At 42.4% G+C, this 26755-nt stretch overlaps 1 protein-coding gene across 1 annotated transcript in view; it reads left to right on the top strand.

The window, feature by feature from the left end:
- Positions 1-412: 412 nt before the first annotated feature.
- Positions 413-26755, top strand: part of LOC113902491 (multidrug resistance-associated protein 4-like) — a 227084-nt gene continuing 200741 nt past the window's right edge. The window contains exons 1-4 of the mRNA XM_027557826.1: positions 413-813; positions 10713-10823; positions 11368-11488; positions 23680-23904. Of these exons, the coding sequence (XP_027413627.1) occupies positions 758-813; positions 10713-10823; positions 11368-11488; positions 23680-23904 (513 nt within the window). The 5' untranslated portion in view covers positions 413-757. The remainder of the gene's footprint in view (positions 814-10712; positions 10824-11367; positions 11489-23679; positions 23905-26755) is intronic.

Raw genomic sequence — 26755 nt, 5'->3', positions numbered from 1 at the left:
TCCCCTGGAGGAGGAAATGGCAACCCACTGCAGTATTCTTGCCTAGATAATCCCATGGACAGAGGAGTCTGGTGGGCTACAGTCCAGGGGTCACAAACAGATGAACAGGACTGAGTGAGCACTGCATGCACAAACAAGAGGCAGGTAGAGGGCATGGGGTGGGGTCTATCCCAGGAAGGTCCCACAAGCTCCTTGCTCCATTAAAGCTGGACACCCTCCTGTAGCACCCTTATTTGGTCTTGATGAGGGCAGAGTGCCCAGAGCGCAGGCTGCTATCTCCTTGTGCCAGCTTTCCCTGGGTCTTCATCACAGCTGAGGGAGCGTTTCTGATGCAGCCTGCCCCTCCCTCTCCGTCTTCTGGGTGGGGGCCCGGGCTCAGAGTGCGCCCTTTGGTAGAATTTGCAGCCCGGTGCCCAAACGTAGGCGCCTCTGTCCGGTGCCTTGAGTGCCGCAGTTTCCCTAAGTGGCTCCATCAAGCGCGCCTGCAGCCTCGCCTCACACCTGCGCGGCCCCCGGCAGAGCCCGGCTGGCTGCCGCTTGGTCCTGCTGCCCCTACCGCTCCCGACTCCAGGCCCCAGGGGCAGAGGCACCGAGCGGGCGGCGCGCCCTGTGCTCCACTCCCTGAAGCAGGTGGTTCTGTCTCCCCCAGAGAGGACCGCGCTGTGTCTGAGCCTCCAGCCTCCCCGCCGGCGCCTCCAGGAGCAGCTCCATCACCAGAGCAGCGCGACCCCGGCCCGCGGCCGCCCCCGCCGGCAAGATGCGGAAGCCCAACCCGCTGCAGGACGCGAACTTCTGCTCGCGCCTGTTCTTCTGGTGAGAGCCCGCCTGGGCTGTGGCACCTCCGCCGTCGTGGGGCGGGTGCTTGACGCCGCCGCTGCGCTTTTGGGGACCGAGGAGGGGGGTGGTCGGGGCGAGGGAGCGCTTTCCGCTGGCGCCCTGGGCACCTGGCTGCTTGTAGCCCGTGGGGCCACGTGGTCCCTGGCATCTGGCGAGCCCGGGAGAGGGAACTCGTGGTGGGGCTCCCTGACTTGTAGCTCGCTGCCCCACCAGCAAACTCCTTAGGCCCTAGTAGGACGGGAATAGGGTGAAGTAGGAGGGGCGGCGAGTGAAGCAGGAGGCAGGGAAGCTGAGACCCCAGGCTGCCCAAGGGGAGTCTCCCGCCAAGCGGGAGGACTGGACCACCCCCCACACACCCAGTACCACGCACCCACACTCCATCCTTAGCCGGCTTCCCCAGTACTGCTCAGGAATTCGCAGTTCTGAACTAAAGCGGCATCCTTATTTTCCCCCTAAGCAAGCAGTTTATGAACAGCTTACTTTATCCAATTAGTGTCCTGCACTGTTACCATCGTCCAAGAACGTCCCCATTTTCCCCATATTCCTTAGGTGACAGCTGAGTTCCGCCTGCACCAGGCTCCCTCGTCACTGTGCCTATGACAATGTCTCCCTTCCTCCCTCCCTCTCTCCCTGTACATCTCTCACTGCATTTCCTGGTATCTATTTGTGACAAGTTTCATGTGTGTAAAAACACTTGTTTTTAATGCAATGAATGGGGATACTATTCTTGAACACGTTTTGCTTTTGCCTGGGACACACAGCCAGGACTGGAGTATGTATTTGAACAGCCCCTTTCTCTGTTGTGAATATCTCCACTTCCACATTTGAGGACTAAACCTTGGGGATGTGGTCCCTGAAACCTGTGGGGTCTTATGCAGATCTTTAGCCTTCAGAGAAACAGTGCATGGTCTTGATGCAGATGGTCCTGCCCAGGAGTCATTTGGTCCTGAAACCGCTGAAGGGTCCCTGAACTGTGAGCAAACACCAATGAAAAATGCTGCAGAGAGCTGAAGCTCTTACCTGAAGTCTTCATCTAATAGCTGGGACCTTTATTTTTTTGGGCTCCAAAATCACTGAAGATGGTGATTGCAGCCATGAAATTAAAAGATGCTTACTCCTTGGAAGGAAAGTTATGACCAACCTAGATAGCATATTCAAAAGCAGAGACATTACTTTGCCAACAAAGGTCCATCTAGTCAAGGCTATGGTTTTTCCAGTGGTCATGTATGGATGTGAGGGTTGGACTGTGAAGAAAGCTGAGCACCAAAGAATTGATGCTTTTGAACTGTGGTGTTGGAGAAGACTCTTGAGAGTCCCTTGGACTGCAAGGAGATCCAACCAGTCCATCCTAAAGGAGATCAGTCCTGGGTGTTCATTGGAAGGACTGATGCTAAAGCTGAAACTCCAATACTTTACTTTGGCCACCTCATGAGAAGAGTTGACTGGTTGGAAAAGACCCTGATGCTGGGAGGGATTGGGGGCAAGAGGAGAAGGGGACGATAGAAGATGAGATGGCTGGATGGCATCACCAACTCAATGGGCATGAGTTTGAGTAAACTCTGGGAGTTGGTGATGGACAGGGAGGCCTGGTGTGCTGCGATTCATGGGGTCACAAAGAGTCGGACACGACTGAGCAACTGAACTGAACTGAACTAACTAGGCAGGCCTGAACCTCTGGATTTTAATCACTCTTTGGTGATTATTAGGTCTTTTGTTTCTGGAACCTAACCCATTCATCTTTTCCACAAAGTCTGATACTTCTTTTATGGGACAGCCTAAGGGATCCCCAGGGAATGGGAGCGCCTATGCTTGTTCTGATGGTGGTGTATTCAGTGTGTAGTTACGTCTCTTGGTCATTTGGTGGCCCTTAAGGAAAGAGGGGCTTAGAAGAAGGAATGTGGGTGTGGTTACTCTAAATAATACTGAAATAGTCAAACATCTGCTTAAGGCAGGGCAAGCAACTCTCCAGGCACCTTCTGTCTGTGGATTTTCAAAATGTGTGTTTGGAAATGGGAAGATAAAGACTTTTCATTCATCTTGGTAGATACCCATTTCCAGTTTTCCTGCTGGAAGGAGAGAAGCTATTACCTCTTATTTCACACTTGAAGTTGCTGAAGCAGAGAGGTTGAGTGAGTTGTCTACCAGCACACAGCTAGAAAGTGAAAGAGTTGGACCCCAAATCAGGCAGTCTGGCTCCCTGTGTATGTAACTGCTGTATCGAGTAGGTTCTATTTGTGTACTTGTTTGTAAATGCACAGAGAAGCCGATTCCAAACACACCTTTGGTCTTATTGGCAGGAGTCTCTCAAGGGAAGTTCTTAAAGTTCTTGCTGTTGGAGATGATGCATGTGAGCCATCTCTATAATCAAGCTTCAGGACGGCTCTTCTCAGAGCTTTCAGACCTGCTCATCCTCATCACCTGGGAGTTTGTTAGAAATGCAGATCCCCCCCTCACTCTTTCTAGACCAATTGTGTAAAGTTAGAAATTCTGGGGGTGGGGGTTAAATAAGCTCCAGGTGATTCTGATGGGAGGTTGAGACTGGCTTCTGCTTTCAGCCACCCCTCCCACTGGCATTACTACTTCAATGTTAACTTTTAAAAGGGGTCCAGACTTTGTGAAGTTAGTTGTTGAACACAATTTCCAGCCTGTACGTAAAGTCTGAGGTACCCTCGTGATTTCCTTGTGTTCCCCATTCACTGCCCTGGGGAAAGCTGACATGAGCCCAGGCAGGAAGTACTTCCCAGAGACAGAGTCCGCCTTGTAGAGAAAAACTGAGTTTTCATCTTCTCATTGGGTGTTTGCTTTTCTTCTCATATTTCACCTGCTTTCTAAACTTGCAAATGATGCCAGTAACTAGCTTATTGTCTTTATACAAATGACCTCACTGGAGTTTTAGTGTTTTCACAGCACAGGTGGGACTTAGGGTCAAAGAGAAGGCATACGTTATGGCTATAGGTAATTATTGTGGATTTTAGAAATTTCTGCAATAAAATTAAAACTATAGAAGAAGAAGTGAATAAAAGTTTATTTCTATTAGCCACGTACACTCACTGATAATTTGGCTGTTTCTTAGAAGTAGAATAACTGGTGAAAGCCGAATTTTGTTCCATCAGGTTTGCCCTCTTAAAAACTGCTTGTGTGTTTATTTCATTGCTATTTGTGAGTACCTGAATTACATTTCTAATGGGACTGAGGTTAAAAATGTCAAACAGTTACTTATTTATTGTTGTCCACGCTGGGTCATCATTGCTGCTCTCGTGCTTTTTTCTAGTTGTGTGGTGAAGGGAGGCTCCTCCCTAGTTATGGCACATGGGCTTCTCTTCTTATGGAGCACAGGCTCCAGGGCGAGTGGGCATCAGTAGTTGTGGCTCATGGGCTTAGTTGCTCCATGCCACGTGGAATCTTCCTGGACCAGGAATCAAACCTGTGTTCCCTGCATTAGCAGATGGGTTCTTAACTACTGGACCATCAGGGAAGTCCAATATCAGTTTTAATAAGAATTTATTTGATTTTTAGAGTTGGAACTTTATTGACTATTTGTCTTTCTTTGAATTGTCTCTTCATAGACATTTTTTCCTATGAGGCATTTTTATATTTGAATAATTTGCAATAGTGCATATAATACTTTTTCAGATTTTCCTTTGTTCTTTAAAGGTTTTAAATTAGATATAATTAATTATATTGAACTTTTCTTTTTAGCTTCTCCTATTGCTTTTGTAATATGTCTTTTTTAAAATCCTAGCATCCTCTATATCTCTGTAAGCATTCTATTTTGGCTCTCTTTTCTTATTTAATTTCTAACAATAAAGACAACTATATATATATATATATATTTTAGTATTTGGTATAAGATAGACCTCATTTTCCCAAACAGCCCATATTCCTATCATGGTTTGTTGAATGACTCTTCCTTTTTCCCATTATTGAAAATCAGTGGCACAATTTTTGAACCATGCCCAGTCTGTTGAGACTCTCCCTGGCAATGTCCCCGCTGTCCTACACTGCAGCCTTGGGGTTGTGCTCTGCATTTCTCCCACCACCCCCCCTATCCCAGAAGCAGCAGGTTGGGGGTTAGTGCAGGCCCTATCCCCAGAGATGAGGGTGGAGCGGGGTCTTGGACCAGATGCATTTGGCCATCAGGGAATGGTTGCATCCTTACTCCACTGACACTGGCCACATCTCAGTCAGTAAACTGTCCCCTTGCAAAGGGAGTGTGGGTGTGGAAACTGCCACTAGTGTCAAGTCAGACTCTCCAGAGACTCTTGTCAGAGAAGCTGATGACATGAGGGGGGATGTGAACTGGCCTAGTGCTGAGATGGTTTAGGGAGGTTGGTGCTGTTAGGCTGTCAGTAACTAATGATTGTGAATACATAGAAATGTTTAATTTCAAGCTAGGATTCTTTGCACCATTTCCAGAATACCACTTGTTCCTCATTAACAGTGAGAGATCCACATGTTGTAGATGGAGGCTGGGTGAGCTCTGCCAAGTGCTTTTTCTGGTCTTGACCTGTTTCCTGTAAGCATTTAGTTTGTTGAGTTTTGGTAATTTTATACAATAACTACAGTCTCAAGCAAGGTGTAGAACATCCCAGAGGTATGGTGTGTCCTTGTGGAAAACTAATCTGCCTAAAAATTTTATCTCTTGTAGTTTTTTCTTGATTTTTTGGGATCTTGACCGTCCTACCTCATCATCCTGAGAGGTGTCAATTAGAGTCCATTCAGATGTGTCAAGGGAATAAGTTGCCTGAGTCTTCCAGGGGTCCCCCATACATGTTGACCCCCTTTCTCTCTGTTGACATGAAACAAAGAGGGTATCAGATATTTCTCTGCAAAAGATAGGCTTATGGGATCAGCAGAGAATTATAGTTTGAGGTTTACAACTATGGAGAGCTACATGCAAGTCTTCAAAGGGCCAGGGAAAGAGATCACTATTATAGAGGGGAAAGGAAGCTGGCAGGTCTGTTAAACAAAGATTCCATGGCGTTTCACTGACTGACTGCCAGGAAAGAAGCAGAGTCTTTGTTCTTCCTGTTGGGCTCTGTCATTGTAACTGCATCTGTCAAAGTTATCAGAGATTTTCTACTGGGGCCCAGTGGGATTACTCAGGATCTCTGTCGTGGTGACAGCTGCTCTTTTTCTGGTGAGATGTTTTCCTGTTTAGAGCAACACTGTCTTCTCAGGTGAAACCCTCAGCAGCCTTGGGAGGTGTTATCTCCACATGTTCTCCTCAGTTTCCAGAGGCCCATACTGAGATGTTATGTGGCTAGTTTGTGGTCATTCAACCAGAAAGTGACAAAGTCTAGACTCTAACACAGGAAGATTTCCAACTAAGGTACATCATGTGCAATTTTTTTCTCATTACATTTTTTTAAATTGTGGAAAAATGCACAAAACATAAAATTTACCATCTTGACCATATTTAAGCATATGGTTTAGCATTGTTAAGGACATTCATGTAATTTTGCAAACAATTTCCAGAACTCTTTTCTTCCTGCACTAGTGTGGGGGGAAGTGTCATCATCTGGGCACATCCCAGTGCTAATTCTGAGTGTTTTCTGTGGGGAATGACTGTAGGGTAAATGGCCTAACATGTTTCAAACCTGTTTAGTGGTAAAGCTCACAGACTTATATACTTTTGTTTTGGAAGGAAATTGAGACATAGTAAGGGTCACTGAGATGCTGACCTGGAGTGGAGAAGTGGAGGAGGTGGCACAGTTGAGGCCCTGGGTCCTCAGGGCCACTGTTGGGATTAGGATCCAGTCTTCTGTCTCCTGGATTGGGGTTCTTTGGAGGTGCCAACCTACCAGAGTTTGTAAAAGCTGAAGCCCAGTTTCTCTTATTGCTTCTTTAATGATTCATGAACATTCATGCATTCAGTAAATAATTCTTGAGCATCAATTCTGTATACATACTGTCCTTGGAATAATGGAATAAAAGAAGTTTGATCTCTGCTTTCACTGGTTATTATTGTCTTACCTTGAAATTTTCCTTACCCTGGCAAGGTCAGGAAAATGGTGTTAATCTTTGGGCTATCTCTACATTTTATTATCATTTAAATAATGCCTAATGGATTTGAACAGGGTTTGAGGGGTATCCTGTGTATAGTTAACTGTTTTTTTCCCTTTTATAATAAGTAATTTGCAGAGAGAGAATTTGAGATTATATGGATACCGTCTTCCACATCAAACTTTCACCCACTGGTTTTAACTTCCATTGATAATTTTCTGACTCCATCACTCCTTTTGTGTTTGTTTGCCTCTGTTTGCAAGAGCATTCCTTTCTTTCCTGTTAATGTAACAACATGGATTCAGAGATCCTGTCTTTATTTAATTTGTTGTTATTCATTGCCAATTATTTGTTTTGATTCTCAATGTAGCCCCGATTTGTCTAGCAAAAGTCATTCAAGCTGGCTTCTCTGTCTTTTCTATACAACCTCATGACTCTTTCAGGGCTCCCTTATTTTATGGTGCAAGTTGTTCCTTCTTGGACTTTCTCTGCCTGTAGGTCTTAGGCTGTAGACAGTGAGGCTTTTGCCAGGATTGCCTGGGGCTCTGCTTACCAGGGCTTATACTAGTTATGAGCAGCCCGCACAGAAATTTTCCTTTTGGAGCCAGTGTTGTGGCTTGACTGGCTCTTGTGGTTCTTATGATTGTGAGACACGTGTTAGCAACAACCCATCAGGGGACTTTGAAATGATGAGGTGTATCACTCATTCACGTGTTGTGGAGGGTACCAGACACACCTGGGGTGACACAGGCAGGTCCTGAATAGAGAGAGGGCAGGTGAGTAAGTCTGGACTTGAGATTCTGCCTTTTGGGGGTTGAGGGTGGGGTGTCTAGGATTTTGATGGTTCACTCTTTATTGCTAAGTATGCTAAGTCACTTCAGTCGTGTCAAACTCTGTGTGACCCCATAGACGGCAGCCCACCAGGCTTCCTCGTCCCTGGGATTCTCCAGGCAAGAACACTGGGGTGGGTTGCCATTTCCTTCTCCAATGCATGAAAGTGAAAAGTGAAAGTGAAATCGCTCATTCGTGTCTGACCCTCAGCGACCCCATGGACTGCAGCCTTCCAGGCTCCTCTATTCATGGGATTTTCCAGGCAAGAGTACTGGAGTGGGGTGCCATTGCCTTCTCTGTCACTCTTTATTGGTGAATTTAAAACACAAGAGCGGGAAATAAAGTGTGAGAAGGGAGAACCAAGCAGTCAGCAAGATAGTCTGTTATCAAGTCAACCAGAGCTTTTTCCAAGCGGGAACTTCATGGGTGGGGTGGCCTGGCTCTTTATCTAGTTGTGTAGGTGGCACATGTTCATTGGAGGTGGCTGTCTTCGACAAGGATGTCTCCAAAGTTTAATGTCTGGCATTTATATTATAATCAGAAAAGCTAATTATCATGTGCTTACATAAACTGCCCCAACCTTGGAACCAGCTATTTCTTCAAGGAGCCTTGGCTCCTTTTAGAGAAGAAGGGTATCAGAAAGTTAAGATCTGGGTGAAGGGTCCGTAAAGGCACAGACTTCCAGTTATAAAATAAAAAAGCTATGGAGATGTAATGTCTGGTGTGGTGACTATAGTTAGTAATACTCTATGCATATTTGAAAGCTGCTAAGAGATTAGACCTTAAAAATTCTCACCACAAGAAAGGAAATGTAATTGTGTATGTTAAAAAAAAAAAACAGAACCCCAAGATCTAAGGACTGGAATGCTCTTTGCTACCAGTATGTCATTACTCCAGGGCCTCTCATTGTATAGAATTAGGGTGTATAAATATGTGTGTGTGTGTGTAAACACATATGTAATTATTTATTTAAATTTATTTTAGGATAATTACAATATTATAATGGTTTTTGCCATACATCAACATGAATTGGCCACAGGTATACGTGTGTCCCCCTGATCCTGAACCTACCTCCCACTTTTTTCCCTACCCTATCCCTCTGGGTTGTCCCAGAGCACTGGCTTTTGGTGCCCTGTTTCATACATCGAATTTGCATGGCCATCTGTTTTACATATGATAGTCTACATGTTTCAATGCTATTCTCTCAAGTCATCCCATCCTTGCCTTTTCCCTCTGAGTCCAAAAGTCTGTTCTTTACATCTGTGTTTCCCTTGCTTCCCAGCATATAGGATCATTGGTACCATCTTTCTAAATTCCATATATATGTGTTAATACACAGGATTTGGCTTTCTGTTTCTGACTTACTTCACTCTGTATAATAGGCTCCAGGTTCATCTACCTCATTAGAACTGACTTAAATGTGTTCCGTTTTATAGCTGAGTAATATTCCACTGTATATATGTACCATAACTTCCTTATCCGTTCATCTGCTGATGGAGATCTAGGTTGCTTTCACATCCTAGCTATTGTAAACCGTGTTGCAATGAACACTGGGGTACATATGTCTCTTTCAATTCTGGTTTCCTTGAGGCATTTGCCCAGCAGTGGGATTTGCTGTGTCATATGGCAGTTTGCTCGGCTTCCCTGGTGGCTCAGAGTTTAAAGTGTCTACCTGCCATGTGGGAGACCTGGGTTTGATCCCTGGGTTGGGAAGATCCCCTGGAGAAGGAAATGGCAACCCACTCCAGTATTCTTGCCTGGATAATCCCATGGACGGAGGAGCCTGGTGGGCTACAGTCCACGGGGTCGCAAAGAGTCGGACATGACTGAGAAACTTCACTCAATTTAACTCACTCAGAATGGCAGTTCTATTTCCAGTTTTTAAAGGAATCTCCACACTGTTCTCCAAAATTAGTGGCTGTACCAGTTTGCTTTCCCACCGAAAGTGTAAGAAGGTTCCCTTTTCTCCACACCCTCTCTAGCATTTATTGTTTGTAGAATGTTTTGATGATACCAGTGTGAGACCAGTGTGAGATGATACCTCATTGTGGTTTTGATTTGTCTTTTTCTTCATGTATTTATTAACCATCTGTATGTCTTCTTTCGAGAAAAGTCTGTTTAGGTCTTTTGCTCACTTTTTGATTGGGTTAGTTTTTCTGATATTGAGCTGCATGAGCTGCTTGTATACGGTGAAGATTAATTCTTTGTCAGTTGTTTTGTTTGCTGTTATCCTCTCCCATTCTGAAGGCTGTCATTTCACCTTGCTTATAGTTTACTTTGTTGTGCAAAATTTTTAAAGTTTAATTAGGTCCTTTTTGTTTATTGTTGTTACTCTGGGAGGTGGGTCATAGAGGATATTGCTGTAATTTATGTCAAAGAGAGTCTGTCTATGTTTTCCTCTAAGAATTTTATACTTTCTGGTCTTGCATTTAGGCCTTTAATTCATTTTGAGTTTATTTTTATGTATGGTGTTTGATAGTGTTCTGGTTTCATTCTTTTACATGTAGTTTACCAGTTTTCCTAGCACCACTTCTTGAAGAGACTGTCTTTTCTCTATTGTATAATTTTGCCTCGTTTATCAAAGATAAAGTGTCCATAGATGCATGGATTTATCTCTGGGCTTCCTATTTGTTCCATTGATCTATATTTCTGTCTTTGTGCCAGTACCATACTGTCTTGATGACTGTAGCTTTGTAGTGTTGTATGAAGTCAGGCAGGTTGATTCTCCAGTTCCATTCTTCTTTCTCAAGATTGAATCGGCTATTTGAGATCTTTTGTGTTTCCATACATATTCTGAAATTATTTGTCCTAGTTCTGTGAAAAATACTGTTGGTAGTTTAATAGGGATTGTGCTGAATCTGTGGATTGCTTTGGGTAGTATACTCATTTTCACTATATTGATTCTTCCTCTTCCATTTCTCTCTTTTTTCTTCTCTCCCCCCCCCCCCTTTTTTTTTACAAAGCTCAAGAGTTAGAACTTAATTAGATATGTGTGATTTGTATATCTGTGACTCTCTATTTCTCTTAATTTTTAACAGTTGGCTAAATCCCTTGTTTAAAATTGGTTACAAACGAAGATTAGAAGAAGATGACATGTACTCCGTGCTTCCGGAAGATCGCTCCCAGCACCTTGGAGAAGAACTACAAGGGTGAGCACAGGCAGCAGGGAGAAGGGGAGGAAGACTGAGAATTTCCATGTGTGGGTAAAGTTGTGTTGTGGGGAGCTTTGCCTTCCTCTGGGTTCTCCTGAGCTTCTTTCCCCTGACACGTCACACCCCCCTCAGGCTGACCCTGGGCTTAACACACTTTGGAAGCTGGGGATCCTATATTCTCTGTGCATTTGTGGAAGTGGAGAGAACCTGCAGCCAAGACCCTGGAGGCCAAACTCTGTCCCTCGAGGTAGGGTCCCTGGAGGAGGGTGTCTGCTCTCCTGAGCTGCTCACGACCCTGTGAATCCAGCAAAGGCTTGGCAGGAACTTGTTTCCTGAGACTGAGACTTTTCCCTCAAGGCCTGTTTTTCCCGTGCTTCAGGGTCTGCACTGCTCATCTTTCAGGCATCCAGTGAGCAATTAGCCAGCATTTATGGGGCATCCACAGAGCGCCTTGTAGTAAAGACTTTTCCTCCAGTCTGCCACCTCCCTCTTTTGTCTGGTGGACACATTGTTCTTTACTGTACTTTGTTTTTCATCACAGGTACTGGGATCAAGAAGTTTTGAGAGCTGAGAAAGATGCACGGGAGCCTTCTTTAATGAAAGCAATCTTCAAGTGTCACTGGAAATCCTATTTAGTTTGGGGAATTTTTATACTTCTTGAGGTAAAAGCTTTTATATACTGTGCATTGCTTTTTATTATATGCAGGTCAGTACTGAGATGGACGGGACCTGTGGGGAGAGAGGCCAGTATTTTAAGATTAGAGGATAAAATGTCTAGAAATCATGATGTAGCCCAGCAGTTGTGTTTATCTTTAGAGTGGACAGATGCTTAAAGGACTGGACCTCTGGGGATTAACTATTTTCCTTTTAACAGGTTAAAACATAGTGTTGTGGAAGGAAAAGACATTTTATACCATACACCTTGTATGGTGGAAAAGACATTTTATAACATATTAGGATATTATTGATGCTCAGTAAATAAGATAAATGCTGAAAGTGATCCTTGACCAAAAGAATATACTACAAACTCAAGAAATGTGGTTTGGAGGACATAAACTTGGACCAGAGCCCAGATAACATAAGATGTTTTATAGGTGCTGAGCAAGTAATTGTTAAGTTGCCCAATTCACATCTGATAAATGCTTTCCTAAGAAGCGATCGTCATCTCTCCCCTTCCTGTGACACCGAACCCATGGCCCTGCATTTGGGCTGGAGCTACCAGAGCTCCCAAGAGTACACCCTACCCTGAGCTGCCTCCTTCCCTGTAAGCTGGGTCACCCAGGCCAGAGCTCCCTGTGATGAGGAGCTCCAGCTTCATCACCGAATTGCAGAGACTCCATGCACCATCCATGCTGGTTTCTGTCCCTGGATGTGGGGTGGTTTCCTGCATGAAGGGGGATCCTGGCAGCCTGGCATTGGCAGAAGGTGTAGGAGGGGATGTGGAGTAGACAACCAGAGACAGAAAGCGGTGAGGTCAGTGACCTTCATGACCCTGAAGATCCTGGGTCAAGATCCCCCAGAGAGACAGTTCCAACCTGGGGACACAGTGCCATCAGCCCATCTATTCTGGCTGAGCCTACTCAAGGTCTGCTGCAGACCCACTTGGGTGGCTTGTGCTCTCAATGGTCCCTTAGTGCTCCCATAGGGACATGGGTAGCCTGTGAGTGTGTGAGAGCAGAAGGGATGTAAGATGCAGGTGCTGTGAAAGGGGTGGAGAAGTTGGCGAGTTGTCATAAGTCCATTGTGTTGACGATAAAGTGGGTGGGCCAGGTGGTTTAGAGTTGGGGGGTGTGGCTCTTGTTTAAAGGTTGTGTTGTACCAAAGGGCACTGTTGTGTTGTGCCAAAGGGCAGCAGGCAGCGCAGTAGGTGAAGTCTGCCCCACACAATTGGAGGGACCAGAGAATCTGTCAGCTCACAGGTGACTGAGTGGTCCTGGGAGATGGAGTCTTTGATGACAAAGGTGGGTTGACCATTGTGTCAGAGAGTGGGGACAGGTATGTGGGGTGGAGTGCCACCTTTGAGAGGGCATTGATGACTGACATACTGCAGTGCCTTGTGAGGGCAGGGTGGAGTGTTGATTTCAAAGTTGTCCAGCCCCAGTAATACTGCTTGCCGGGGATCTAGGAAGGTGAAACTGGTAGAGCCCTCGCCCCTCTTTCAGGAGGTTGGTTGTTGGGCAGTCATGGCAGAGAAGTGGGAAATTGAGGACCTGGTAAATGTGGGGGCTCATCTTCTGTAGTATTAGAAGTACTAGTAGCAGATAACAAGAAGGCGGAGGAGTAGGTGGACCTGGAGTACATCTCTCTCCATGATACATCAGGAATACACCTTCAGGAATACATCAGGAAGACACAGAAGTGCATGCAGAACACCAGCTGAGAGTGGACAGGAGTACCTGGCCAGTGGAAAAGAATATATAGACCCACGCAAAACTTGAGATCAAGCCCTGAGCCTTTGGAGTGGGTGCACTGACTCCATGACTCTAGTCTACCAGAAAACTAACCCTAGGGAGTATCAAATAGTGAGAACTCACATGAAGGAAATCACTTGAATACAAGGCCCAGCATCACCCAACCACCAGTAGCACCATGTGCAGGATGCCTCATTTAAACAACAGACAAAACAAAGATACAAACCCAATCATCAGCAGACAGGATTACCACCTCACTCATCCTTGCCCATAAGAGGAAAAATAAGCAAACAAACAAAAATTCAGCACAAATCTCACCCTATACGAAGCTTACACAAACCACTGGACCAACCTTAGGAGGACAGAAAACAAAAAGAAGAAAGAATTCAGCCTTGAAGCCTGGGAAAAGGAAACCTCAAACACAATAAGTTAAAAAAAAAAAGAAAAGGCAGAGAAATGCTACACAAATGAAGGAACAAACTAGAAAAAACAGAAGTCCAAATAAATGAAGAGGAAATAGGCAAGCTACCTGAAAAAGAATTCAGAATAATGGTAGTAAAGATGATCAAAAATCTTGAAAACAAAATGGAGAAGCTGCAAGAATCAATTAACAAAGACCCAGAAGAATTGAAGAATAAACATACAGAGATAAACAACACAAACACAGAAATTAAAAATACTCTAGAAGGAATCCATATCTGAAGCAGAAGAATGAATCTGTGAGCTGGAAGATAAAATGGTGGAAATAACTTCTGAAGAGCAGAATAAAGTAAAAAGAATGAAAAGAACTGAGGATAGCCTCAGAGACCTCTGGTACAATATCAGACCCACCAACATTCGAATTATAGGGGTCCCAGAAGAAGAAGAGAAAAAGAAAGGGTATGAAAATATTTTTGAAGAGATTATAGTTGAAAATTTCCCAAACATGGAAAAGGAAACAGTCAAGTCCAAGAGGCACAAAGAGTCCCATACAGGATAAATCCAAGGAGAAACATGCCAAGGCACATATTAATCAAACTAACAAAGACTGAACACAAATAAAGACTATTAAAAGCAACAATGGAGAAGCAGCAAGTAATGTACAAGGGAAACCCCATACACTTAAGAGCTCATCTTTCAGCAGAAACCCTGCAGGCCAGAAGGGAATGGCAGGATATATTTAAAGTACTGAAAGGGAAAAATCTACGGGCAAGATTACTGTACCTATCAAGAATCTCATTCAAAACTGATGGAGAAATCAAATGCTTTTCAGACAAGCAAAGTTAAGAGAATTCAGTACCACAAAACCAGCTTTATAACAAATGTTAAAGGGACTTATATAGTCAAGAAATACAAGAGAAGAAAGAAGATCTACAAACTCATCCCCATACAGTTAAGAAAATGGCAATAAGAACATACATATCAATAATTACTTTAAATGTAAATGGATTAAATGTTCCAACCAAAAGAAACAGACTGGCTGAATGGATACAAAAATAAGACCCATATATATGCTGTCTACAAGAATCCCACTTCAGCCCTAAAGACACATATAGACTGAAAGTGAGAGGATGGAAAAATATGTTCCATGCAAATGAGAAGCAAAAGAAAGCTGGAGGAGCAATCCTCATATCAGACAAAATAGACCTTAAAAGGAAGATTACAAGAGATAAGGAAGGTTACTACATAATGATCAAGGGGTCAATCCAAGAGGAAGACATAACAATTGTGAATATCTGTGCGCCCAACATGGGAGTACTTCAGTACATAAGACAAATGCTAACAGACATAATAGGAGAAATTGACAGTAACACAATCATAGTAGGAGACTTTAAGCCCCCACTCACATCAATGGACAGATAATCAAAACAGAAAATTAATAAGGAAGCACAAGTCTTAAATGATACATTAGATGAGATGGGTGTCATTGATATCTTCAGGACATGCCATCTGAATGCAGAAGAATACACCGTCTTCTCAAGTGCACACGGAATATTCTCCAGGATAGACCACATCTTGCATCACAAATCAAACCTCAGTAAATTTAAGAAAATTGAAATCATATCAAGCATTTTCTCTGACCACAATGCTATGAGACTAGATATCAATTACAAGAAAAAAAAAAAAAAAACCTCTAAGAAACACATACACATGGAGATTAAACAATACGTTTCTAAATAACCAACAGGTTACTGAAGAAATCAAAAGGGAAATCAAAAATTTCTAGAAACAAATAACAATGGAAACACAACAACCCAAAACCTATGGGATGCAGCAAAAGCAGTTCTAAGAGGGAAGTTTATAGCAATATAATCCCACCTCGAGAAACATTGAATAGACAACCTAACTTTACACCTATAACAACTAGAAAAAGAAGAACAAGAAAATCCCCAAATTAGTAGAAGGAAAGAAATCATAAAGATCTGAGCAGAAATACATGAAAAAGAAATGAAAGAAAGAGTAGTGAAGATTAATAAAACTAAAAGCTGGTTGTTTGAGAAGATAAACAAAATTGACAAGTCTTTAGCCAGACTCATCAGGAAAAAAAGGATCAAATCAACAAAATTAGAAATGAAAAAGGAGAGGTTACAACAGAGGATGCAGAGATACAAAGGATTATAAGAAACTATTATGAATAACTATATGGCAATAAAATGGATAACTTGGAAGAAATGGACAGATACTTAGAAAAGTTCAACCTTCCAAGACTGAACCAGGAAGAAATAGAAATTATGAACAACCCAATTACAAGCACTGAAATTGAAGCTGTGATTAAAAATCTCCCAAAAAACAAAAGCCCAGGACCAGATGACTCCACAAGGGAATTCTATCAACATTTAGAGAAAAGCTAATGCCTATCCTTCTAAAACTCTTTACAAAAATTACAGAGGAAGGAACACTTCCAAACTCATTCTCTGAGGCCACCATCACCCTGATACCAAAACCAGACCAAAAAAACACAGAAAACTACAAGCCAATATCACGATGAATACAGATGCAAAAATCCTCAACAAAACTTTAGCAAACAGAATTCAGCAACACATCAAAAAGCTCATACACCATGATCAAGTTGAGTTTATTTCAGGAATGCAAGGATTCTTCAATATATGCAAATCAATCAATGTGATATACCATATAAACAAATTGAAAAATAAAAACCATATGATCATCTCAATAGATGCAGAAAAAGCCTTTGACAAAATTCAGCACCTATTTATGATTAAAACTCTTCAAAAAATGGGCATAGAAGGAACCTACCTAAATGTAGTAAAGGCCATATATGATAAGCCTACAGCAAATATTATTCTCAATGGTGAAAAACTGAAAGCATTCCCCCTAAGATCAGGAACAAGACAAGGGTGTCTTGTTATTATTATTATTCAATATATTATTATTATTCAACATAGTTCTGGAAGTCCTAGCTACAGCCATCAGAGAAGAAAAAGAAATAAAAATAATTCAGATCAGAAAAGAAAAAGTAAAGCTCTCACTGCAGATGACATGACACTGTATAGAAAACCCTAAAGATAGTATCAGAAATTTACTAGAGCTAATCAGTGAATTTAGCAAAGTTGCAGGATACAAAACTGATACACAGAAATCACTTGCATTTCTATATACTAACAATGAAAAATCAGAGAAATTACAGAATCAATCCCATTTACCATTGCAAAAAAAAAAATCTAGAAATAAATTTACCTAAGGAGATGAAAGAACTGTACACAGAAAATTATAAGACACTAATGAAAGAAATCAAAGAGGACTTAAACAGCTGGAGAGATATTCCGTGTTTCTGGGCAGGAAGAATCAATATTGTGAAAATGACTATACTACCAAATGCAATCTACAGATTCAATGTGATCCCTATCAAATTACAAATGACATTTTTCACAGAACTAGAACAAAAATTTTCACAATTAGTATGGAAACACAAAAGACCCTGAATAGCCAAAGCAGTCTTGAGAAAGAAGAAATGGAGCTGGAGGAATCCACCTTCCTGACTTAATATTGTCCTGGTTTTAGAATAGAGGACACTGAGTGCCAAGTAATTCCATAATGTGCCCATGGTCTCACAAAGCATAAAGGACAGAGGGACATTATGTCTCAGGCACTCTGACTTACCATCCTGACCATCTCAATGACTTAAAGCTCGTCCAGTGTCAGAAATGCTCATTAAAAAAATATTTAAAAATTCTTTTTGACTGTGTGGATCATGGGATCTTAGTTCTGCAACCAGGGATTTAACTTCGGCCATGGAATAAAAGCAAAGCATCTTAACCACTGGACCATCAGGGAATTCCCAGGAAGACTCATCTTGAGAGCTTTGTCTACAGGTCTCAAGACACATGCATCCTGAACTTGGCCTGAAGTTAATAAATAGGATGCTAAGAACTTCCTAGAGCAGGAAGTCAGATTGGGGATTGTAATTGAGGGTAGATTCCAGGTGACCATGCACTCTGGGTGCTGGAAGTGACGAGGGTATTGACACTAGCAGTAGCATCATGCTATGTTCAGACGGACCCAAGAGCCCTTTAAGAAACCACCTTTCCCCTCATTACCATCCCTAAGTGGCTTTTTATTTTATATGGTAGAAGATCTAAACTCAGCTCAGGATTCTCTAAAACACGAACACATTTATTTTGTGACCTCCAGCCCTTTTTTAATTCCTCTGGTGTACAGGATGACTCATGGATTATCTGTGGTTCCCAGACAGTGCTCTGACCAACCACAATGCAGGTATTCCTGGCAGCACCAGTGGGAAGAGGCAGGGCCATGTCAGTCCAGGGTGAGGATTTTGGGGTTAGAATTTCAAGGTATGTGAACCTCTGTCCTGTGAGAATTGAGGAGTGATTGTAATGCTTGGGGAAACAAATACCAGTCTGATATTGAACCTGGGGCATTTACAGTCACCCCTAATTAGAACAGAACAGGCAGTGAGTTCTCAGCATGTCTGGCCCTGCCCCTTTGTACACCTCCAAGGGGAATGTGGGTGGGGAGGACAGGTCTCCGCCTGCCCAGGGCCCTCAGGGTGGAGAGGAGGAGCCTGAAGTCTCTGCCTGGACCAGAGACACAGAGAACACCTCCCTAGGTCATCGGGGCTTCTCTCTGAGAGGTGAGGTCTCCACCTGCTGGTGTGTAAGTGGGGTGACCTCAGAGAACTGGAGTGGGTTCACCCAGTCCCTTCCCCGAGAGGGGCGGAGTGACCAGGGTTTATGTCCTGTTCCCAGGAACATTAGAAAGGGCCCGGCCTTGTCCAGTCACTTGTTTGTCCAAGGCCACTTTTGCTGATGGTCTCTGGTCTAGGTGGAGGCTGAAGGAGGCGCATGTTTGTGTAAATATTCACTTTGGAGCTCAGCTTATGGGCAGGAGGTAAACAGAATCCTGAGTCCCACAGTGGGTTTTGTGCCTTGACTCAGGGCTGGCTCCCCAAGAGCTGTACTGGGCTTTTGCCTTTATTTCCCAACCCCTTTCTTCCAAGTGTCCCTTGAGTTTGCTCAACGCAGGAGGCTGAAAAGTGGCAAAGTGTCAAAGTGGAGGCTTTGGTGGCAAAGTTACTGTGGGCTGAGAGCAACCACCGAAGTCCACACAGCAAGGGAGAGGAGGAGGGGGCACTGAGCCAAGCAGAAGGGGACCTGCAGAGCCGACCTGCTGTGTGCACCCTGCTGGATCTTGAGAGCTTAGCATTAGCCATTAGTTGTTAGTGATATCCACAGTGATGACCTTGAGTCATAAGTGATGGGAATGCTTTTTAATTCATTTTTTAAAAAGCATAAAAAAGGTTTTATTCCCATTAAAAATAAAAAAAATGAAGTATAATTGACTTATTATATTAGTTTTAGGTATATAGCATAGTGATTCAATATTTGTATACATTATAAAATGATCACGGCAAGTCTAGTTGCCCTCTGTCACCATACAAAGTTATTCCAATATTATTGACTGTATTTCCTATGTTTTACATTACATCTCACTATTTATTTTTTCAACTAAAAGATTGTACCTTCTAATCTCCATCACCTATTTCACTCATTCTCCCCACTCCTCCCTTATTCCATTTTCTTTTAGAAGTCAGGGAAGTAGGTGCCTCTTTTTTAAAGGTTCATAATGGTTAAAAATTAAAAAAAAATCTGCTTAGAAGTGAAACTTTTAGTTGCTATCCAGAAATGTTGGCTTTTATAAATGACTTTTCTCAAGAGTTTTTCTGCATGGTGGCCTGTGAGCAGCCCTGAATTTTCCAAGCCCTTTGTGAAACCAGCCTCTGCCATTAATAGAGTAGGTCTCTTCCCAGGACTTCTGTATCATAAAAATCATCATAGCTTACACTTGTTTTTTAGTGTTGGTTTTAGAGTACTTTGAGCTGTTGTGGCTCTTAGTTGTCCCACAATTCCTCAAGGTAAACAAAGACCTGGAGGGCAGGTGGGCACGTGATGGGCTTAGGGTCATGTGACTCGTAGGTGGCCAACCTGGTTTCTGAAGCCCAGTGTTCGGACTCCCAGGCCAGTGTTCTCTGCATTCTCTCCTGAGGCTTCCTCTCCTCCCACAGCCTCCATTGAGACTCAGAGTCAAGAGATGTTTTTCTGACAACAGCTCTGTGCTCCTCTGTCACCTCCTTCCTACAGAGTTTTTTTTTTTTTTTCCTGTAGGTGTTACAAATATTTCAAAACTACAAACATTGAATATGATTGAAGGGTAGTAGAAAGTGTCACCTGAGAATGTGCATTTTTGACACAAAGATTATTTTTAGCTGATTTTTTTTTGAAAATAGACACAGGAGAAACTGTAAAGACAGACCAGAGGTTACCCTTCTGTGAGGGACATTTACATTGATGAAGGAAATTTCCATTTGTAAAGGTGCCTTCCTCCCAGTACCAAAAAGAGAAGGATGTCTCTAAATCACAGAAGAATCTTGTCAATGGAGAACACTTAAATCTCTGTAACAAACCCAGCCATTTTAATTTTAGCTGCTTTTCCTATTAACTTCTCATACGTGTCCCTACCAACCTTTCTTTAGCTGGAGATGGTATTTAAGGTGGTGGCTTGGGCCATCTCAGGGAGTTACTCAGTTTTTCTTGAAGATGGTAGAATTGGGCCAGAAACACTTCAATTAGTGTGAAAATGTAGTGGAGAAACTGTAAGTTCCCCTAAGAAGCAAGAGGTGAGCCGGAATGTCAAGTGCTTGCAGGAGATTAACTAACAAGGACTCCACCAAGAGATGTCTGCCTCAGAGACTCTTGTAGAACTTTGAAATGATTGTTGTGGTATTATATTGGACTGTTTTAAATATCTTTTACAGTTTCACAGTTATGCAGAATTCTTGTGAAGGAAGAAGAACTATGTTCCCAGTTGTTTTGTGGGAAGGCTATTCACTGGGTTATAGGTTGGTGTCAAAGATGAAGGCTTTATGGGAACAATTTTTGATATTGTTCCTGCTATTCAGAAGGTTTTCATTTGGTTAGTTTCAAGTTTGCTAATGAACATTTTCTCAATTGTTTTATTTCTTACTCGTTGAGGATTAGGATCAAGAACAGACAGAGCAGGGACTTCCCTAGTGGTCAGTGGTTAAGAATTTTCCTGCCAGTGCAGTGGACATGGGTTTGATCCCTGGTCCAGGAACTCAGATCCCACATGCCTTGGGGCCCATCAACTGCAACTACGGAGCCCACTTGGTGCACCTACCGAAGCCTGTGTGCTCTAGAGCCTCTGCTCTGCAAAAAGAGAAGCCAGCAAAACCAGAAGCATGGCTGCTACAACTAGAGAGTAGCCCTCACTCACGGCAACAAGAGAAGGCCCACACAGCAAGGAAGAGCCCGTGTGTGTCAACGAAGATCCAGCAGAGTCAAAGATAAATAAATAAACAAGATTTTAAAAAAGAGCAGACAGAGGAGTGGAAGCTCTGAGCCAGGACTGGCATTTGTTGTTCAGTCGCTCAGTTGTGTCGGTGTCTGCTACCCCAGGGACTGCAGCATGCCAGGTTTCCCTGTCTTTCACCACTGGCCTTACTCTTTTTTTTTTTTTTTAATTAATGTTGATTGCACTGGGTCTTCACTGCTGAGCAAGGACTTTTCTGTAGTTAGTGTGTGGGCTTCTCACTGCAGTGGCTTCTCTTGTTGCGGAGCACAGGCTCTAGGTGTGATGGCTCCAGTAGTCAGCGCGCATGGGCTCAGTAATTGTGGTGCACAGTCTTGGTTGCTCCACAGCATGTGGGATCTTCCCTGACCAGAGATGGAACCTGTGTCCCCTGCATTTTCAGGCAGATTCTTAACGACTGGACCACCAGGAAAGTCCATGGCATTACTCCTTAATGAGGCTATCTGCTCAACTGTGTTGTTAAATACTATCTCTCAGCAGAAAAAATTCAATCAGATAGTAATGAGGTGCCTTTATTTTATACTACTTTTTGGTGAATTTGTTGCATCTATCAGTATTCTCTTTTATAGGTGACATTACACTTACTGTAATTAGAACAGTATCAGGGTCAAAAGGAGAGCTGAGTAACAGGCAACAATGACTTCCTAAGAAAATCGTTAAGTTTTACGACTGTTTGGGATGGCAGGTGTTAGTGCTGGGCTTCTGATGGAGAGCCCCAGGTTTGCAGGCTGCAGCACTGGACTGCCCTCGGCCATACCTGGGCTGACATTTCTTGTTTCTCTGTGTGAGCCTACATATTTCTATCTCAGTGAAGTCTATACAAAGTCTGTTTTACAGTGTACAGTCTGAGGGGCTCCTCCATAAGCTCTTAGAACCTCTAGGGGTGAATGATAGGGCTTGCTGGAAATGTAACAGTGAAACTTTGTGTTCTTGAGAACGGATCCTCTTACTCTGATCTGATCATTCTATGCATAATTCTTTAGCTTAACAGTGATTTCTTCTCTGTAATAGATGAAGCTTTCTATTACCTTGTGGAAGGTGAGGCAGTTGGTGTAGCCTGTGAACCTGTGGGTGCAGAACAAGACAGGAGTGTCGGGGTTTAATGTTACATCCATTTGAGGAATGGGGACAACTTTCTCTATATATCCTCATCAGGCACTAGTTTGTTGAGCAGAAAATGCTTGTTAGTTTTGTTTGTGTTTGGGATTCTCCTTCCCTTCCTCTTGCATATCTTTTCCACAACTTCAGACAGACAGAAGAGTGCTATCAAGGAAAACCTGGCACTTGTTTATCCTGTCTATATTAATAAGGAAGGATTGCTTAAAAGGAAAAGCTTGCTCCAAAGTCAAGTTCCTGAAAGATTTCCAAAGTTTTGACATTTTGACTTTTGAGATGTCTGTGGAGGAAATGATGCTGAGGGTCACGGCGTTTACTTTTGATGACTTGGATTTGTGTTGAGTGTTTGGTTTTCTTTGATGGGAGAGAAGGGGACCTTCAAGGGGTGACTAGTTTGTGGGGTGGAGTGGCCATTTGGCAGGGTGAGCAAGTGTTGCAGTTTTCTACTTTTAGTTTTGGGAAAGAAAGTTGCTTTCCCTAAGTCTTACTCAAGGGAGAAGGCTTAGTGTCCCCCACCTCACTGGTTAAGGATTTTAACTTTTGCCTTAGGGAAGAGATGATTGGTAACATTTCTTCCAAACCAGCACCTTCAATAAGTGGCTGATGGCAAACCATGGACAAAAATTGTTTTTTAGCTTCATTTTAAGGAATAGCCCAGCTTCTAGGGGGTAGAGATATATTGACACAGTGTCCTGCGGGGCTGAGACCCTGAGAACCTCCACAGCCTGGTTTCTTTGTGATGTTCCAACAGAGTCTGGGCTCTGTTTTCTTGTTGTACTGATGTGTGAAGTTTGGGGTGGGTACAATTGAATGCGTTTGTCCCAGGGTCTCAGTTCATAAAGATTCTTAAGAAGGTGATAAGAGTGTGTCTCCCATACATGAACCATTTTGACTTTCTGTTAGGCTGAAATGTTGAAAGAACAGGGGGACAGGGATGGACTGCCAGCAGAGCTTGTTCATATGGAAGCAAATTTCTTACCCTTTTTCTGGTGCTAGTGATAAAGAACACGCCTGCCAAGGCAGGAGTCATAAAGAGACACAGGTTCGATCCCTGGGTGAGGAAGATTCCCTGAAGAAGGAAATGGCAACCCACTCCAGTATTCTTGCCTGGGAAATCCTATGGACAGAGGAGCCTGGTGGGCTACAGTCCACAGGGTCACAAAGAGTTGGATGTGACTGAAGCGGCTTTGCACCAGCACCCTAAGAATAACTTGGTATTTTGCCAAATGCATTCTAAAGCACTGGTTGTAGTATTTATTGAACTTCTAGAGTGTAGTGAGTACAAAGTACTAAGGCTTCATTGTCTTTGAATGTAAAATTTTGGCTTAAGAGATATTTTCTTTTCAGGTGAATCATAAATGTAGTGTTTTGCCAAAAATGCCCTTTTAATACGCTAATGGTAAAAGTAAAGCTTGTGTTAAGAAAACTGGTAGAGCTTGCATTTCTAATTAAGCCTTTTTTTTTTTTTTTCCTTTTAGGAAGGCACCAGAGTCCTTCAGCCCATATTTTTGGGGAAAATGATTAGTTATGTTGAAAACTACGATCCCACCGATTCTGCTGCTTTGCATGAAGCCTATGGCTATGCGGCAGGGTTGAGCGCCTGCGTGCTCGTGTGGGCTGTTCTGCACCACTTGTACTTCTATCACATGCAGCGTGTGGGGATGAGACTGAGAGTAGCCGTGTGCCATATGATCTACCGCAAGGTGAGTGTCACTCAGTACCACAGTGTGTACCTCCCTTGAGGGATCAGGAACATTTAGGGAAAGTTCTCTGTAAACTAAAAATTTTGTAACTGGGATCATTTGTACTTTATTGGAGAAGCTTGGTATTTGCACCAAGTCAAGTGTTTTTTGTTGCTTTTCCAAAATATAATAAGTTTTCTACTGAGATTGGATCAGGGCTACCTTTTATGACTTTTAGCCAGATAATATCCACTGTTGCATAATATCCACTAAATCTGTAATAAAATCTAATTAAAAATTAAAGTATCAAAGGTATCCCATTGATTTTCAATGTTTTTATGCCTAATTTTCATAGTGGTATTTCTGGAAATTTTGTTGTTGTTGTTCATTAAAAGCTTTAAAGCTGTATTTAAAAGTGAACTTCAGGATTGGATCCATAAAATTAAATCTTGGAGAACAGAATGGATTTGAGAAAGGGAATATATTTTTCAATGGCCCATTTAATCGCATTCAGTACAATTGTGTTAACTAAAGAAAAATATAAATATAACTCAGGCTAAATACAGACTCACTATATGCTATATGCTATAGTTACAATTGTTTTATTGGCATTAAAGACAATAATTGGATATTTTGGATAAAACTTGAAAATTTCCATTGTCTTTAGTAATTTGGGAGAGAATTTATTGCTGTTCTTTCAAGTTATCTTCATAATACTATGTTTCCTTTTTCTCTTTAGTATGCATTATAGAAGTTTTAATAAGACCTGATTTGATGTGTTCAGTGATTTTTATATTGAGAAATGCCACACAACTCTTTCACAGCTTACCCTGATCTTAGCTAGTGTAAACGGAACTAGGATTTCAGGTGTCTTTACAAAGAAATTGCCACAGATACACCATGTCAACTGTTGAAAGGCTCTGTGTAAACTTGTTTCTCAGTATCTTGTTGCCCTGGGTTATTTGCTTTAAAAAATCCTTATTTAATTGTATTATATACTTGAATTTTTATGCGAGAGTAGATCGGAAGAATTCTCAAGTGAAAGTGTGAAAGTGAAAATCGCTCAGTCATGTCTGACTCTTTCCAACCCCATGGACTATGTAGTTCATGGAATTCTCCAGGCCAGAGTACTGGAGTGGGTAGCCTTTCCTTCTCCAGGGGATCTTCCCAACCCAGGGATCGAACCCAGGTCTCCCGCATTGCAGGCATATTCTTTATCAGCTGAGCCAAAAGGGGAGACCTAAGTGTTCTCAGGGGGCACACAAAATGGTAACTACATAAAGTGTGAATATGTTAATTGGTTTTACTACAGAAATCATTTCCCAATGTATATTTTTAACAATAATCATGTTGTCTACCTTAATACAGATAATTTTTATTAAAAGATAAAATCCTAATCAAAAGCTAAAACCAAACAATTTAAATTGAAATTATTGCTTCTTTTACCTAGTTGCTACTTATGCTGCTTATCTAGAGCTTCTGTTTCTTGGGAATGTTTTTCTTGGCAAAATGTAAAGTATCTTCTCCTCATCTTTCTTTGAGCAGACTCTGTTAATCTCAGCGCTGTATGAACCCAGGGCCCCTGGCATCTCACTGTGTGTGTTTGGCACATGAGCTGGTTTCCTCCTGGGTGACGTGGAAATGGCAGTGGTGACTGTACACTCTAGCCAGGGTTCTTCATTGTCCCTCATCATATATTTGTTATTCTCTTGCACCTTTCACTGTTTAGGAGAAGAGTACTCAGATTTCTCCACAAGTTAGCTAGATGTTTGTCTTTCTAGATCGTGCTTAGCTCCCATAAGTATGTGTGAAATTTCACCAGAACTGCACTGTGAAAACCTTGTTAGGTGTGAGGTCATGGTTCAGTCAAAGCTCACTCTTTGCTGCACAGGTGAGCCATTGTCCACCTGTTTTTCTTCCTCTTCCCACTAACACTTTGGAATGTCACCTTTGGGAAATTTTTAGGCTCTTTTTAGCTGAACTTCGAATGATCTTGTGGGATGTATCATAAATAAAATGACTTGTCATTTCTACAAATTTGGTAAAGTTACTTCTGGCTTTTGGTCATTGATTTAAAAATTATTATAAAATATGTACAACATAAAATTTACAATTTTAACTAAATTGGGGAACATTGTTTCCCAACTAAATTAGTGACATTAGTGACATAAAGAGCTGACTCATTGGAACAAACCCTGATGTTGGGAAAGACTGAAGGCAAAAGAGACAGGGGTGGCAGATGATGAGATGTTTAGATACCTTAACTGACTCAATGGACATGAATTTGAGCAAACTTCAGGAGACAGTGGAGGACTGAGGAGACTGCTGTGCTGCAGTCCATGGCATTGCAAAGAGTTGGGCATGACTTAGTGACTGAACAACAACAATTTAGAGACATTAGGAACATTTACATTGTTGAGGAAACAACATTGCTCTTCATGTCCAGAATTTCATCTTCACAAAGTGATCCTCTCCATCCAATAAACACTAATTCTCCAGCCACCCCACCCCACCCCTACCAGCCATCACCATTATACTTCAATCTTCGAATTTGACTTGGTGTCCCATGTAAGTGGAATCGTAAAATATTTGTCATTTTGTGTCTTGTTTATGTCATATAGCACAATGTCTTAAGGGTTCATTGATGGTGGAGCAGGTGTCAAATTTAATTCCATTTTACAACTGAATAATATTCCATTATAGGTATATACAGTATTCTCTGTATCCATTCATCTGTTAGTGAACATTTGGGTTGTCTCTATCTTTTGGCTATTGTGATCATTGCTGCTATGAACACAACTGTATAATATCTGTTCAAGTTCATACATTCAGTTCTTTTGAGTATATTCCCAGAAGTGGAATTGCTATATTA

The sequence above is a fragment of the Bos indicus x Bos taurus genome, chromosome 12 (assembly GCF_003369695.1).
Source record: "Bos indicus x Bos taurus breed Angus x Brahman F1 hybrid chromosome 12, Bos_hybrid_MaternalHap_v2.0, whole genome shotgun sequence".
NCBI classification, from domain to species: Eukaryota; Metazoa; Chordata; class Mammalia; order Artiodactyla; family Bovidae; genus Bos; species Bos indicus x Bos taurus.
The sequence above is the reverse complement of the archived record's forward strand: the minus strand, read 5'-3'. Positions and strand labels throughout refer to the sequence as shown.